This window comes from Haliaeetus albicilla, chromosome 1 (assembly GCF_947461875.1).
Source record: "Haliaeetus albicilla chromosome 1, bHalAlb1.1, whole genome shotgun sequence".
Classification (NCBI taxonomy): domain Eukaryota; kingdom Metazoa; phylum Chordata; class Aves; order Accipitriformes; family Accipitridae; genus Haliaeetus; species Haliaeetus albicilla.
The window spans coordinates 35,202,900-35,219,901 of NC_091483.1; the positions used below are offsets into that span (position 1 = coordinate 35,202,900).

The 17,002-nt window shown below is 39.0% G+C and overlaps 1 protein-coding gene across 7 annotated transcripts in view; it reads right to left on the reverse strand.

The window, feature by feature from the left end:
* SH3D19 (SH3 domain containing 19) overlaps positions 1 to 17,002 on the reverse strand; it is a 124,060-nt gene that overhangs the window by 52,453 nt on the left and 54,605 nt on the right. For 6 of the 7 annotated variants that reach the window (XM_069785119.1, XM_069785126.1, XM_069785145.1 and 3 more), the window contains one exon: positions 15,390 to 15,429. Coding sequence is in view for 3 of the 7 variants with exons in the window: in XM_069785145.1 (XP_069641246.1) it covers positions 15,390 to 15,429 (40 nt within the window). In the remaining 4 variants the exon portion in view is untranslated. Of the gene's footprint in view, positions 1 to 15,389; positions 15,738 to 17,002 lie in introns of those variants that run through there. The other variant, XM_069785111.1, reaches the window with a different exon arrangement.

Sequence of the window (17,002 nt, forward strand, 5' to 3'; positions counted from 1 at the left end):
ATCACCAAATGCTGGCTATGCCTCGGGTCAGAGGTTCTTCTCACCCCTCAGTATCAGTTGATCCACTCTTGGTTGTTTATTTTTCCTGTTAGTGCTGGTCGTCCAGATTGGCTCACTGGGAAATCGGACAAGCACCAGAAAAAAAACCAGCTGGCAGCAGCCTGGCACCACAGTGGCATCTCTGTAAAATGAAGACACACTCTCACGTTCTCTGCTAAATCATGGGGTATTGTCACAGCCCTGCAGGTACAGGAGGCTAATAAAGATCCAGTCATCTAGGAAATCACATGCTCAACAGTACAGATCTGGTCACCTAGGAAATCAGACTCACCCTGGTACAACTTTACTTCTCTCTTGGGTCCAGCCCCAAAAGCAAGTAATCCTGAACCAGTAATTAAGTCCAGTGACAATTCAATCCTCATCACTATGCTGAGGATGTCTACTTCTGCGTTACTTAATGAATGCCACAATTGCGACTTTCCACTGTCCGGACAAGTGAGGATGTACCTAAGAAGCAGCTAAAATCCAGCTGCTCAGCTAATTAAAACAGCTCGCATGGATCAGCATAGGGAAATCCTTTCAGGAATTGCTCTCTAGCTGTTTCTTCAACCACTTCTTACATATTCATGTGCTTGTCACTGTCATACTTGGGGATCATATTTTAGCAACTGAACCTTCAATCTTAAGGCAGAACACAGGCAGGAAGTCAAAGCAGATAATGGCAGCAGATGACAAAATTTCACGCTCCGATTCACACAGCAACATGAGGTTGCAACAGCTTCCACACTTAGTAATGTCCAGCTTAGACCCTGAAGCTGAAACACCCCACAAATTTTTTGCAAATCTGAGTCAGTCAGCTCATGTGCACCCTGAATTAACTCTTTCCTGATCCAGAGCTACAGACATGCTAACTAGATTTCCCCTAGCATCTTCTTTCAGACAACAACCTGAGCTGAAGTGCACCTTGCCCCTGAAGATCACTATATGAACATGCCCACTCCAGAAAGGCAAATCCTCAGAGCATGATTCAAGTTACTCTCCATCTTCATTGTATATTGACTGATTTTAGCTCCCAATACAAAGTATGTTACAAGAACAGAGGGTTCTGCTTATTGAAGAGTTTGGCCCTCCTGTAACAGCTAAGAAAATTCTCTATGCCACCTCTCAACATATTTTTACTCATTGTTGTGATAAACCTGCTAGTATGTTTTGATTAAAATTAATAAATAGTATTTATGCTTTAATGACAATTTAACCTTGGTAGTAAATATTTCTAGAAGTAGAAAGCACCTATAATTTTAATAATAGCATAATAGCAATGTAGCACTGTAAATGTAAATGCAAGTATCACTGAATTGTCACAGTGATAGTGACAGAATATTTGGGCCCAGCCAGCAGTACATTCAGACACAAAAGGGTTAAAAAACTGAAGGGAAGAACCAGCTCTTTCAGATAAAACAACTTAGCTGTAAACTGCAGCTTCTTTTGATGGAAATTCTTTACCATTAAAGTCTATGTAGTTTCTGCATCTGCAAATGGAGAAAGATGACAGTGCCCTACTTCTACAGTTAAACAATACGAAACAAAGCTTGTTTCTGAAGAATGGTTCTTTGGTTCAATTATTTGCGGTAGCATTTCAGTCAGTAAATCAAAGCCCTCTCTAGCCACTGACAGGACATTCTGCTCGCTTCATACATCTCTGTACATCAGATACAATCTGGTGGCTGAATGAGCTCCAAAACCTTTGTAATTGACATCACAGATGAATAAAACCCGGTTTAATCATGAAGGATGAGCAGGACAAAGGCATAAAGAAAACCTGTTAATCTGGATCCACAGGATTCAAGATATCTTTACAGGGCTTTACCTGTTAAAAAGTATGGATATTAGATTTTCTTCAAATAGTCTGTGTACTTCATAGAACATATAAGTAGAGCGTTAAGGTTATCTTTAAGTTTTGTAAAGGGGGAAAGTGGTATGTGAATGTCCTCATATGACTAGAAGCATTAATAATGATTACTAACAAAACAGATAACACTTTGCTTTACAACAGTATCTTAAATCCCTACTAAACCAGCTACCTGCAGATCAGCAAAGAGAAAAGAATAGAGGGTGGGGGGAGAAATCACCCAAAGTAACGAAAACCCAGGTGTATTTCAGCTGGCCTTCTGAAAATATAGAGGCTGAGATGCTTAGGAATAGAAACACAACAGAGAATGGCTCCAGAGAGGAACAACCAGGAACTAAAGGGCATTGACTGCAAGGGCAAGAACTCAGCAGGACCCAGAGAATGCATGAGCTGGAGGTGAGGAATCCAGAGGAGAATGCTCTGGTGCTTGCAAGTTTACAGACTTCAAAGACTTCAGAACAGTAATCAAATTGCGGGAACAAGGTATAGGTGTTTCTTACTTTGCCTAGATCTGTTTGTTTCCTGTGTAAAAATAATCTGTAAAATATAGGCCCATTTGCTTCAACTATTGTGCATCCTTTGAGGAGGAAACTAGTGTATGTATGAGGAAGGAGTTCCTGGGGAATCTTGAGGCATCTTAAGGCCTCTGGCAGATGGATGATTGAGTCACACTTCCAAGGGACAGTACCAAATAGCTTCTACACTCAGCAGTTAAGATAGTATCTGGATCCTGCCTAACCAGAGATTAACAGCACACAATTCCATGTACGATATTTCTGTAATACAAAAACCAGCCATTTGAGAAGCATCCAAAATATAAAGTTCAACCTAAACCACAGACCTGGGATTACAAGAAGTGTTCGATGCTGGTGTGACATCAGTGCCAAAAAATCAGCTGAAGACTTTTGAGAATTTCAAAGTAAGACTATGGCCAATGCTGAGCTCTTTGACAAGACCCATCCTGTAGGGCTTCCACGCTCCTTTAGCCTAACTGAACTTCTTCGTAGACCATCCAAGTCAAATATGCAGTGTGAATTGTGCTGGAGTTTAAGCTTTAGCTGAGTGAGGAAACAAAAGGAATTTCTTCATTGTTTTAATTACAGATGTACATTGAGAGCAAAGACATTTGTTGTGAAGGGGCAGTCTATAACACAGATGTATTAATACATATACATCAAATATAGTGAAATCTTAATTCAGCACTTAAAAACAAGAAACAAAAACACAAAACCCCTTCTACACTGTAAATGTGAATCAGCAGCCAAAAAACCTGTGTAAGAATATTACAAGGTTACCCATATAAAGAGACATACTGGCTTCAAACTGGCCACTTATATTTATAAATAAAATCAATCATTTAACAAGCATCAGAAACACTCATTTTCAACCTTCCCATGTTAAAGCCTCGCAAAAGTAAAACTATCTTCATGCGTTATCACATCTTGTACCAATGGACTGCTGACTCACAGAGTTACACCCTACAGTACATGGGGTCCATGAACTTGTAACAGTGGCCCTTACAGAATGCACCATGCACAGAAATTGTAAAATCAAATCTCATAACCACACCCTTCACCAGACCTGTCTTTCCAGAAAGTGACCTGCATGCAACTCAGTCAGAGAAATGGCGTGTTTGCCTATACACTTCCTCCAAAAACACTGAAATGCTTCCTTTTCTTCTACATCACAGATATTGACAGAGTTTTTTTGGTTACAAAATACAGAAAAAGATTCGTCAGAAACTTGCACTACATAACAACAAACCATACATTCATACATCTGTAGGTCTACAATGTTTACCTCCAAGTTTAAATATGACCTTAAACTGCAGTCCTTTTTATTCATTCACAAAGATCCAGCAACTCTGAGATTAAGGTGAACCATTCTGAAAAGATACACATCAAAGATTATTTTCAACAGACAGGTTTTTACATACTCAAATTCTTTTCCAAGGGTGAAATAGAAACATCAACCATAGAAGCCAGATTTTTAAAATCACACCTATGCCTACAAAACCTGCATCTATCCCAAACACACTGCAAAACCCTGATAGGCGGGCACAGCACTGAATTTGCTGTAAGAGCACTCAAAATACCTACCTCAACAACCAAGAGAAGGTCTTTAACCAATGGGGACACTTCTCCAGTGAAACAGGTCTCATCTTTGAGCAAGTGATGTTACAAATGTACTGCAAGACAAGAGGAACTTCCTCCACCCTCAATCATATAGCCTGGCTGCCTTACAACATCATGGACCTCAAATTATATGTCAAATCAGTAAATACTGCAGCCTCTAATGGATGGTTATAGCTTGGAAGAAATAATCACTATCATCACCTTTCACCACTCAACTAAATTTAGCTTCAGAAACAAACACCTTGTAGAACAGATCGAAGCAGACCTTTCCAGAGCAACAGTCATAAGAAATACCTTGCCAAAACGTTTCACAGCAGTGGAAATCAATGTCCCTCCCTAGCCTGTAAGAATCCCCCAAACACATAGGTCTTTCACATGCTCCTCCATGCACTTCAAACAACGCACCACATGCCATCAGGTAAATTAGGCAGAGCAAACTAAAGAGCCACAAAGCATCAGGTTCAGCTTACTCAGGCAACTGAAAGAATAGAAAAAACAGGGACCAGTGGGGTTACCCTTCCCTCGTAACAACCACTTCACCTCTGACCTCTGACCCTTGATCCCAAATCCTTACAAAAACAGGCTTAGAAAATAACTTTTTTTTTTTTTTTTTTAAATCTCCAGTGCAGCTTAAAGGCTCTGGATTCAGATAATAGGTAATTTCTCTAACCTCCGCTCTCAGTGATGCCCTTAACTCCAAAGGCAGTAAATTGTTCCTGTCCTTTTTCTCATGTCAGCCAACAACCTTACCTCCCTCTTCCCTTGCTAACATACCTCTGAGCCTCCAAAAGTAACAGTAACCTTTTCCTTAAGACTTCCTAATTGATTAACACAATCTATTTAAACCCAGAACGATGGCATTTTAACTTTCTCAAGAAGCAGCAAAGCTATAGGGAATGACAGCTTAGTGTCTTACTCTACAGGATGTAGAAAACATTATATAAAACTAGCAGACACCAAGTTTGAAAGAGTCAGACTTTTCAGCATGCAACATGAAGTTAAGCTATGGCATTGCTTACTACAAAACACTGTGGGTGCTAGAAGTGTATATGAATTAAAAAAACCCTAAAGAAAACCCATTGAGAGCTATTAAATACAAAGCATCACCTCTCTCGGGGCCCCGAGCCACACAAATCTGCATGCTGACAGAATGCATGGATACTTTCCAATGCACACTTGTGCTTCTACTTCACACATAAGCAAAGACAGAATAAGAATAATAGAATAGGTGGACTTTTGGTCGGTTCCACAAAGGCCATTTTTACACCCTTAGTTATCTTTCAGGATGGAAGTCACCTGTCTGAAAACTTTGCTTTTTTCCAGTCGCTTCAGTTGTTCTAATAAGATAAACCTTAAGATAAAAGGACAAATCTTGGGTTGTTTAGTTTTTAAAGTCATTTGAAAATTCTGATTTTTTTTTAACGTGAAAATAATCTTGGCAATTTCTATTTTACGCCCTCCAAGAACGTTAGTGATTTTGTTTTATATGGCCATTAAGTGCATCTGTATTACACTAAGCAAAATACCTGTTTAGCACCTGCAGCAAGGCAGTTACCACATTAAGAAGTGCATTTTGTCAATTCAAATAGTAACAGACATCATTTAAAAAACCTACAAAAGACAGTATGGGAATAGTAATTGAAGGAAATACAGAGAACTGTATCGTCATTTCAGATCTGTCCTAGATGGAAAAAAAAATGCTGTTATTAACAGAAAGCATTGGTGGTCTATTCACACTGTAAAATGCTCATTTAACAGAACACAATTCCTTGTCACCAGCCTCAGAATGAAGAAGATAGATTGGGCAGTAATCCAAATAATCTTCTGTCCTATACACCAGTAAGATGTGGTGAGAACGCCTCTCCTGCAGCTGTCATTACTGTACTTGTCCCATGATACTGTCCTCTTCCTTCCTAGCTGTCCAACATTCACCTGTCAGGAGCACTACATGCTTTTAGCTATTCATGGACCTAGTATTTTAGAAGGGGCAGTGGAAACAAGGTAGTAACACAATGGTCTTAAAAGCAGTTGCCCAAAAGAAACTGTGTTCTTGGGAGAGGAAGGAAACTTCCTGAACTGGTCCAATCATAAAATGATATCATGATTGTTTGAACTAATAATGTATTAATACTAGATGCTGATGTGTGAGGAGATGGGGGAGCATAAGTCCAGATGACATGGAATAGAAGAATTATAATAGTAAACCCAAAGCTATTTCTTTCCCCTAAGCATTCATTCCAAGCAAAACTATTGCTTAATAAAACATGAGATCACTGATGTACTTCTTTTGCTAGAGCTAGATATTATGCTGTAAATCAAAAGACAGATTTAACAAAGTAATCATTGTTTGTGGTTGGAACACTATGATTAGATTTGGACCTTCTCTTTAATTAGAAGTCGACCTTTGCCTTAACCTTCAGGAGATGGGAATGTCCGCTATACCCAGAACAGATGACAAATCTCTTCTAATAACTCTCCCGAGATTAAGATGTGGCTATGCATACTTATAAAGACCATACTCACATGAACCTTCCCACATTTAGGGTTGCATGGTCTAATTTCAGTCCTCTGCAGCAAGGGACCTGCCTGTGACCTGCCTTGGTTGTAGCCTCCAAGGGAACAGGCAACATGACTTTTGTACCACTGAAGCTTAGTTCTCTTCCTGAAGCTGAAAGTAGCTGGAAACAGATGCAAAAGCAGCTCATCCTTGTCTACACTAAGGACTAGTACTAGCTCAGCTGAGCCTGTGGTTTGTCACAGATGGCCAAAACTAGGACAAATCCCATACGTAAACATGGCCTAAATTCAAATGGTGATACCTGCACTGAGCAAAATACCGCTTTTGAAAAGAGAAATTTTGCAGCAAAAATCAGAAATGCAATGTCTCACAAATGACAGGATCAGAGCCTAAAGTACAGCTGTGCAAACTGCACAGCAAGCATTAGAAAGAAATACAGTAAGAAGGAAGAAACTATCAATGTGACAGGCCTCACTAGGAATATTTTTCCCCCATGATGGAGTGAGGATGCAACTGTAACATGCTTTGAAAGAGTACTTCATCAATCATTTCAATGTTCAACCTGCCAAATCAGATGCTATTTAAGGTAACTGATTACCTACATCAGAATGATCTGCAGACACCAAGGAATAACTTAAAATGAAATGACAAAGTAGCTGAGCAGTTGTCGTGGTTTCAGCCCAGCCGGTAACAAAGGACCACGCAGCCGCTCGCTCACTCCTCCCGCCCCCCTCCGGTGGGATGGGGAGGAGACGGAGGAGAGAAAAGGAAAAAAAACCTGGAACCTCGAGGGCTGAGATAAAAGCAGTTTACTGGGACAACACAAGGGGAGAAGTTACAACAACAACAACGGTACTAATAAAAGAATATACAAAAGGAGTGATGCACAGTGCAACTGCTCACCACCCGGAACCCGACGCTCCGCCACTTCCCCCACCGAAAGTCGAAAGTCGAGAGAACTCCCCCCCAGCCCGCTCCCCATTTATATACTGACCATGATGTCACATGGTATGGAATAGCTCCTTGGCTAGTTCAGGTCAGCTGCCCCGGCTATGCCCCCCACCTCCCAGGTTCCTGTAAAAATTAACTCTATCCCAGCTGAACCCAGGACAGCAGTACAAAAAAGAGAATGAAAAAAAGGAAGAAGTAACAATCACTTCTCTCTTGTGCACATCAGAGTAAAAGGCCATGGAAACCAACACGATATAGCCGCAAACTGAGCTCTCCCACTCAAATTCCAGAGGTGAAGGAAAATGTAGATACTGACCTGAGCTTAGACAGAAACCTGCACAAATCCTTATGGAAATAAACCAAAGCTCAAGTATCAGCTCCAGCACTCTTAAAATATCAGCATGAAATTCTTTCAGAGAGAACTGAACTACTACTACTTCTGAGCTGGAAGTTTACAACCTGCTGAGTCTGCCCCCTCGGCCCTGACACATAACCCATAGGCTTCCCTTAGCAGCTCCCCCTCCTTCTCTGTTTTCTTTAAGACTATTACAAATACCTTTGGAAAGAATTCTCTTCCAGCACTCTTTCCCACTCACCAAATTAATTTCTTGTGCTATTTGTTACTGAAATGTCTTGGGGAAAAGAAAGAATAATCATAAAGAAGCAGAATGATAACCATGACTGATTAATTGGGCCTATCACATGTTACTTATAGACAGACAATTCCAGTTCTCACCACATCTTCCATTCATCTCAGAGCAGGGTTAAAATACAAAGCCATATGGTTGTTTTAAAGAGAATTATTGCCATTTTATAGAGAAAAAGTGAAATCTTCTCAAAATGACCTTTAAAAGGAAAGTTCCATGATTAAAAAAACCTGTGATGCATAATCGTGTACTTCCTGAAACCACCTTTTGAATAACTGAGGTCTATCATGGTTATTTATGCCCCAGACAATTCTCCTAATGCACAAGGAGAGTGGCCTTGTGTCTGGGTGGTCCTCAGTACCTTCTACAGGAATCTCCTTTGAAAGGTGATGGTACAGTGAAACTTGCTCATGTACACAAGATGCCCAAAGAAGCACTGAAATTCTTTCAGTGAAGACAGAGGGTGAACCTTGTTCTCTTTATTCCTTCAACAACCATCTCATTCTCAGCATTATTTTCCATTATGAATTAGCATACGCACTGGAGAGCAGCCCAGACAACAGAAGGAGTTGTTCAGGGCACCAAAGCAATCAGGCCTTCAAAATTCCCTTTGCAGAAACCAGGAACAGAGCGCTCTTTTATAACAAATCCCTCTTCTCTGTTTAGGAATAAGGAATCTGGAAGGCTGGCTACGATGCGCCCTTCACAGTAACTCTTTACTGCTATCTGTGAGATGAATAGCCAAAAATCCCCAACACAACAGTGATGAATTGGTGGCATTAAAACAAACACCCGCAGCAACAGGCTCTAGATACCCGCATGGTCCCTAATTGCCAACAACTAAGCTGAACCCATCTGCCATTTATTCCTCTGCTCTACCTGTGATTTTTTTTTTTCTCATTTACAGATAAATATAAACTGAGCAGGGAAAATTAACATTGCAAAGAATAAATTAATGATTTGTTGTGGCAAAGAGGCTGTCAAAGAAATATGTTTCACAAAATTGCTCCAGCTTATTCTATTCCCAGGAGGAACATCTCTGACGTGCACAGCACGTGCTGCTGACCAGAAACACATGATAAACAAAAGAAAGACACGTAAGCAGATTCCAATCTCAAGTTTCACCAGTTTCAATCCATGCTTAACCATTGGGATTGCACCACGCTCCGAGTGACTGAGTTCAAAATTTAGCTCTTGGAACAAAAAAAAAAAATGGAGCCATATGATCCTACTTTTTAGATACCAACAACAAAAGTCATGACACCGAGCCCCTACTTTGAGCTCTGCCATTGATTTATTGTGCGACTTGCAAGAAATCACTCTGCCCCCTCTGCTGAACCCGCTTCATCTGTAAAGTGGAGAGACAGCTGTTTTTTTCCCTGGAGATCAGCCTTCTGATCCAACTAACTGCATGAGCACTGGTAACAACCCAAAGGAGGGGATGAGATCCTTCCTTCTGGAGTGGCACAGGCTCAGCTCAGCTCAAGGCAATTGTGAAACTACACCCCAAGGGTTTGGAAAGGAGACTAGATACTTTTTATTACATCAACTTCTGACCTACTGGGAGTGTACAAAAGTGACATTCCTTTTTTCACAACATAAAAGTATGCTTAGACTAAGAGTAACCTGCTACTCCCTAGCCTTAAAATCGTAAAAGCTACATATAAAGAATGTAACAGTAAAACAAGTGTCATCCCCCAACATTCCTTCTTCTACACACAACCCTTCCCTTTCAGATGGAGTGCCAGCAAGGTTCAAAGTCTCAAACTTCAGATCTGTATTGCAGCCTGTAACACTGGCTGGATGAGCAAAAGCCTGAAATTTTCCTGTGTGGAACAGCTGCATTGACAAGGTAATGCAGACATTGCCAGTGGACAATACAAGGCTTTTAAATGACAGCAATGAAAAACTATATTTCAGGATGCTTGTGGGAATGAATCTGGTCCTTTTGGATATTAAGTAGTCCAGTGTTTGAACTAAAGAACTAGATTTAGATTGGTTCTTTTGATGCTGTCTCCCACAGCATTATCTTTTGGAAATTGAGTTAGTACGAGACAGACAAGCAGCCTATAAGTGGGCTGAGAACAAGTGGGCTCAATCCCTCTCTCTTGGGAGGCTTTCAAGACTTGGCTAGAAAAAGACATCATTGGCCTGACGTAGTGTGCATCTCCCCACTATGAGCAAGAAGTTTGACTACATGACCTGCAGAAGTCCCTTCCCATCAACACTTCCACCATTCTATGATTTCTCAGTACAGAAGCAGCAGCAGCAGTCTCTCCACATTGTCCATTGGACCAAGGCACAAGAGAGAGGTAGAAGTCTTCAGTAGGGTTACAAGAGCACTTGTCACTCTTTCAATGCCAAATTCCAATATGGTACCCTGGCTTTTAAATGTACCTAAAATACACAAAGTCTGTTAAGTGGCCTACAAAATTAGCAGTGAAATTACTCTTGAGGACAAAACAACTCAAGTCGTTACACGCACAAATGTCAGTAGCAATTTGTGCTTCAAACTAGAACCCCAGGCTTCAGGGATTAGGAGCTATAAAGATTTCTGCAGCAGAAGGAAGGACTCTCGTATTGCCCTTCAGATATGCAAAACTGGAATTATTAAATGACTAACCACAGATTGAGCGTAATGGTTACAACATAGAAAATCCTGTTACTGTCTGTTTTCTCAAGATCTCAAAAACATATTGATTTGTAAAAGCACATCAGTTTAACTATAAAGTGAGGACAGTTCCACTACATTCTTAGGCCTGTGCCTTAAGACTCCCTTCATGTTCTGTTAAAGGCTTAAGATCTTAATTAAAAGGTGTCTTTCAGGCTTCACAGATTATCTGGGAAAACACATTCGTAAGATATAGTCAGACCATTACTGTAATACTTATTAAACACAATTGCACAAGATCAACATTATATAGCAGACAAAATAGAAATGTAGAGAAGCTTTCACTAATGGAATTCTGCTATATAAAAAAAAACTAAAACCAAAGTAAGATACAAAACACCATTCATAAAAATGATAGCTTGATTTACCAGATCCTCACTAAAGGGATCTGTAGCCCCTTTGATCAGCCACTTCAAGTGGTTCTTTATAAAGGAACAAAAGAAGGGTTGTGTCTATTTGTATTGTTGACTTGATGCATTTTAAATAAAACAGCCCAATTTAGTTCAATCAAGTGAAGGCAACCAGCTATAAAAGAACTTTAGCACATTACAATCAGCCGGCAGACTATATGCCAGTAAAACCTAGAAATGAACTAATTATTTTCTTCCCCCACCCCATTCTGAGGGCAAGCTTTCACAGTAGACTCCTAGTTTTTAAAAATCAAAATCTCTTACTTGACTTCAAGTGATTGATATGCTACTAAATCTCTCAATAAATTGTTGCAGTTTAGCTCCCTGCATCCTCTCATCTCCAAGGTCAAGGCAACTACAACAAATTATATCACATTACAAGACTGTGTTTCAGGATTTTTTGATCCATAATCCTTACCCCAAAGGGAAAAAAAAAGCATAATGAAATTAATCCAGCTCCTTCTACGAGCTTTGCTCATGTTCAGGAATTAACTACAAATATATGCATGCCTGAAATCTTCTATTCTATTACTATCATATAATTTTCAGTTTGAAAACATTTAGAGGCATAAGACTAAAAGGTCTACTTCTTTTGACCTAATTGACCTGTGTTACAGCAGGGCATGACCTGAAGCTATCAGAGCCAACAGTGTGCGACCTGACAGTAAAATCAAGAAATAATGATACTTACAGATCACTGTTGCCAGTATAGACATATTTTTAATACTGTGTGAAATACAACAATTGAAGGATGGTTAATATTAGGTCATGAAATGTTTTGATAAAAATGTTTTGATAAAAATTTAACATAGCAATAGGTATAATCTGGATTCAGGGAACATCTGTTTTGATCTTACTAATGTGCTAACATTTAACAAGAAAAATCAGTGCAGAGCGGTACATGAAAAAGATATCCACAGGCCCTGTTCTCTAAACTCTCCTGTGTGGCAGATGGTTGCTAATTGCCAAAAGAGGCAAAAGATAGTGTATCAATGCGCATTTTGTAAGCATTATCTAGTATCTGTTTCCCTCCTTTTAAAACATTACCTGTGGTCTTTGGTTCACCCGCTTCCCAAATTTCTTCCCAGTGTCATGCTAGATCCAGTATCACCACTGAGAATACTCCACCTTCCTGTAGCATTTCTCCCATACTAAACATTTGATAGGCTAGTAACAAAACCAGAGTATTTCTCAGAATTCCTGATACCGCTATAAATATGTTTCACCCTGCTTCATCTAAATGGCATCAACCTATAATAAAAGGAACTATATTAAAGACCATTTATATACTGTTCTATCTAGAAGTTTTTTATATGCTTCTCATGGCAAATGAATTATGTCTGAGCTATGTTTTAAAACTGTTCCTGTTTCATTGTATATAAGCTATTCATCCCTAATACTGAGAAGACTCAAGCACAAGCTGATCTAGAAATACACAGACATAGAAACGTATAAGAACATGGTGTTGGAAAGGACAAGCTTTAGACCCCTGCAATCACAAGAAATATCGTCATGTGATCTTTTTATTAAGCTGATTGTATTCCAGACTAAAACTTAACCTTACAGAGCCTGAGGAGGATTTGGTAGTGGTGGTGGTGGTTGGGGTTTTTTTGTCTCTTCTTATCCCTGTGTTCCACATTTGTGATTAGACTGGACAGACTTCTGGGCAAGATCTCACCAGGGCTTTGTATGAAATAAACTTCTACTTCTCTGTCTCTCTCTTGGAAACATCTACACCCACTATTTCATCTCAGGATATCTACCTTTCTTAAGGCTCATTGCATATGTCTTCATCTGGTCAGCTAGTATCCCGATGTCCACCTCCATTATTTTATAGTAATTCTAGTGCAGAAATTCTTGTTACTAGACCTTGAGTGTAAGTACAAAGACCTGCAGGGTCATTTTTGTTCTGCTTTAGATCATGAGAGGGATGGTACATTGCACTTTCAAGAGATGCATCCCACAACATGCAGCTTAAGTAAAAAGTAGACAAGATGTCTTTGAGCCATTGTATTTTCTCTTTCCCTGGCCATGAGCTGCCCACAGAGAGGAAAGTGTCATGGGTGTAGTAGCTCATCATAAAACGGCATAAGCCATAAAACTGTCCCCAGTGGAACTAAAACAGCTCTGAAATGCTGCCCATGTTACAAGAGAAGTGTATTTTGCACTTTAATTAAGCCTTGCATACTTCACTATTTAGTTTTCCCTCAGTTCTTACAGGAAGGGGCTCTGGTCTTCATGCAGCTGCAGCTCTTTTCCCAGACATGACATGGCCAGACTGGGGATAAGAATCTCACCCAGCAATTTGTCACCACTGGATTATGCTTCAAACTATAATGAGAGATGAACCACAGAGTGTAGCAGTATCAATTAGCAGAGTATGTCATCTAAGGCTCTAGCCTAGAAGCAGCAGCAAGACATGCACAAAACCACACTACTCTTTAAACAATGACTTTTCTTCCTCATAGCTCATCCTGGAAAGCAAAACTATCATGACACGATGGCCAGCGAGACTGAGAAGGGGGCAGAAGATGCATAGATATGGTTACAAAGTACGTGCTCTACTGACAGGAATGAAAGACTATTGAAAGCTGCATTTTTATCAACATTATTAGCAACCTACATTATACTGTTAATTTATCTGTGCTTTCCACATGAGAATTTGGAATCTGTAACCCAGATAACTTAGGGCAGTGTTTTACTGTCAGAGCTGGTCCACATTTGAAATTCCAATTCCATGGAAAAAATATGAAGTTTTACTTTGCTTTTTGTTCCAAATTAGAACTTCTAAAATACACTCCAGAGCAAAAAGGTGCTGGTGGAAAGGACCAGCCAGAAGAAAGGGGAACAGACTGAAACTGTTTCAACCTTAAACTGAACACTTAGATAAAATTAGATTTCCTTTTGATAATAATTTGGATTTATTTGACGTTATTGTAATATGACATGATCTAATAAAAGTTCAAACATGTAGACTGTAGCTGCATCATTTTAAGGAAAAAAAGTTAAGTATTTTTAATTATAAAAGGAAATACAGCGATTGATGTTTTAAGTAGATATAAGTAATCAAAGACAAAGGCAATACTCCCCTGCAACTTAAACATAGTGCTGGAAACAGCTACAGTGCTGTTTGTGGATATGGGAGGGAAGGAAAAAGCATCCTCTCTTCCATCACATCACATGGTAGATACAACACATCAACTGTGCTACAAGAAGTGGCTACAGTTCCCTCTGTTCTTCTGGCTATAAAAGCTACCCCACTGTACTGTAAAAATGTAATGAAAAAAATAATAATCAGACTCTAAAATTCAAATGAAAGGGTCATGTCATGTCATAACGCTGGACACCAGGGGCATCCTTTAGAAAGGCTTTTCAGAAAGGAGTGGGAGAGCCAGCGTTAGCTGGTCTGCTCTATCACTTCACTTTATTAAAATCCCATCATCCACCCCAGGATATGGACAAAATCCTATTCCCTGGTAGAGAATTGAGAGGGAGAGTTTGGAAATAAGGCAAAAGAGAAAGAGATTTTTTAAACAGCAAGAGGATAACAGTTACAGAATTTTCAGAAACTTAACAGAAAATGTGGCCTTGCAAATCAATATCTTCTAAGTTCATGGCATATGCTGATGGAAATTCTAAATAAACACAAAATATGTCTGTGTGTGTGCGCATGTTTTGTTTAATACCCATTCCTTTGCTTCTCTTGGTTTTGAAACCTTACGTATGATGGGATCAGGGTTAATGGAATAAAGTGTTGCTATTCTTGACTGAACTAAGAATTATTTTCCTTGCTACAGAAGCAAACAGTTCAAAGAAGCAAAAGTCATGAGGGCTTCTTGTCTTAAACCACAGTTTTACCAAACAGCCCTGGTACGTGATATATAAACAAGCCTTTGGATGCGAAGTGCACACAATTACAGTGTAGTAAGCCCTGTTAATTCCCTGGAAAATTTTGCCCATAAGGAATATAAAACAATTACCTTTAACACAAAGTTATTTTGCTATTTCATTACTGTTACCAAAACAGAGAAGTAGAAGAATGGCGTTTTTATTTTTCTGGCTAATTTCCTAGTTCATCCCATAAAAGGAAAAAATTAAGGAAAAAAGGGAAAAGAATAGAAGAATAAATACAGAAATATGGTTCTTACCCTGAAGAACGGCAGTCTGGTTTATTTCTTTCAGAGCGATCTGTGAGAAAGGAGGCATAATATCAGCACAAAAGTTGGATGTTCTTTAGCAATACTAGTACAGAAATCTTAAAAGAACTGTAACACTGTATTACTAGCAAAACCAAAAGCCAGTTCTGTTACAAAACTGTTTTTCTATACTGGACTACTCTGCCTGAGACCAAATAAAATTACTGCAAGTTTAAAGTTTGTTAAAATTCCTCTACTCAAAACACAGTATAGTTAACGTTTTGTATTAATGCTTTGGAAGCTTCCCCTCCCTTTAGCTGAAATGAATAGGACCTTAGTTTAGGGTAAAAATAAGAGAGAAGGAAGAGGAAAAAAGAAAAACCACAGATTACTCAGCGCAAAAAAATCATTCCATGAATCATGGCTGGCAGAGTTCCCTGACAGGATGGGAGAAAAATCACCAGTTGGTTGCAGCAACATCTGCAAATACACTGAATCCAGTGCAGCCCCATCATTAACTCTTTGACTTCTGGGTGTTCTAGATACTGAATCTTTCTGTGTTTTCAGAAAGGGTTTTTTTAATCCTATGAGTATTTCAAGAAGCTTATTTGCACTGAGATTGACCTGCAAATAAAAATCTACACGGTACAATCATAACAACTCAGATAAATTGTTCAGCAAAAGAAGTTTATCAGTTGCTAAAGCCATCTCTAGATAAATTTCTAAAAGTTTTTTTTATTTTTTAAAGCTCTGCTACGCATAGAAAGTATAAAATACTTCTCCTAAGAGTTAAGATTATCATACAAGCATTAAAAAATAACCACTGTTATCAGAATTCACATATTATCAGTTATTATTCTAAGTCCAGCATATCTCTTACCGCATGCCTTTTCAACTACCTGAAAGAAGCAATTGAGATTTGTGTCCTCCTAAGGTACGCATATTCTAAAATTAGAGGGGGGCTTAATCATTTATTACAGAAGGATCCACTATACAATTAGAAGAATATTCTTACAGCTATATATAATCTCCACTGACCATGGTAATTTTGCTTCTGATTCCATCTGTGTGTACTTTAAACAGAAGGCTATTTTTCCTGTGTTAGTAAACACTTTACTGAAAAGCTTGTCTATACAGAAGAATAAGAGTCTTCCTAAAAAAAATTTCATACTCACAGATTGTATTTTTAACCTTAAAGCTCTGCATTTGAAATAAAATTTGTTCTTAGTAGCACACATTTGTTTGTGTAGCTTTATCTCAGGTACAGAAGAAATATTGTCCTCTCCAAGTTTTGTGTGCTTATTTGATTATGTTTTCATTAAAGTGGTAAAAAATTATTGCATGTCAACAGTGCTCAAAGAAGTATCTAATACTTTTTCTATCCATAGGTGCTCCTATTGAGCTGTCATAGCCACACAGTATATAATTTATTGTGCTTCTGACTCACAGTGATCTCCATTTCATAACACCGTGTGCTACTCTGTTAGCTAGAAACAGCACGGTATAGCTCAAACCAGAGTTGCAGCAACAGTTGTTCAAACACACAGAGAAAGGCTCCTTCCATCCTTATCATTTGCTCATGTAATCTCCTAACCTGTGAGCACTGAAAAAAATAAGGCAGGACT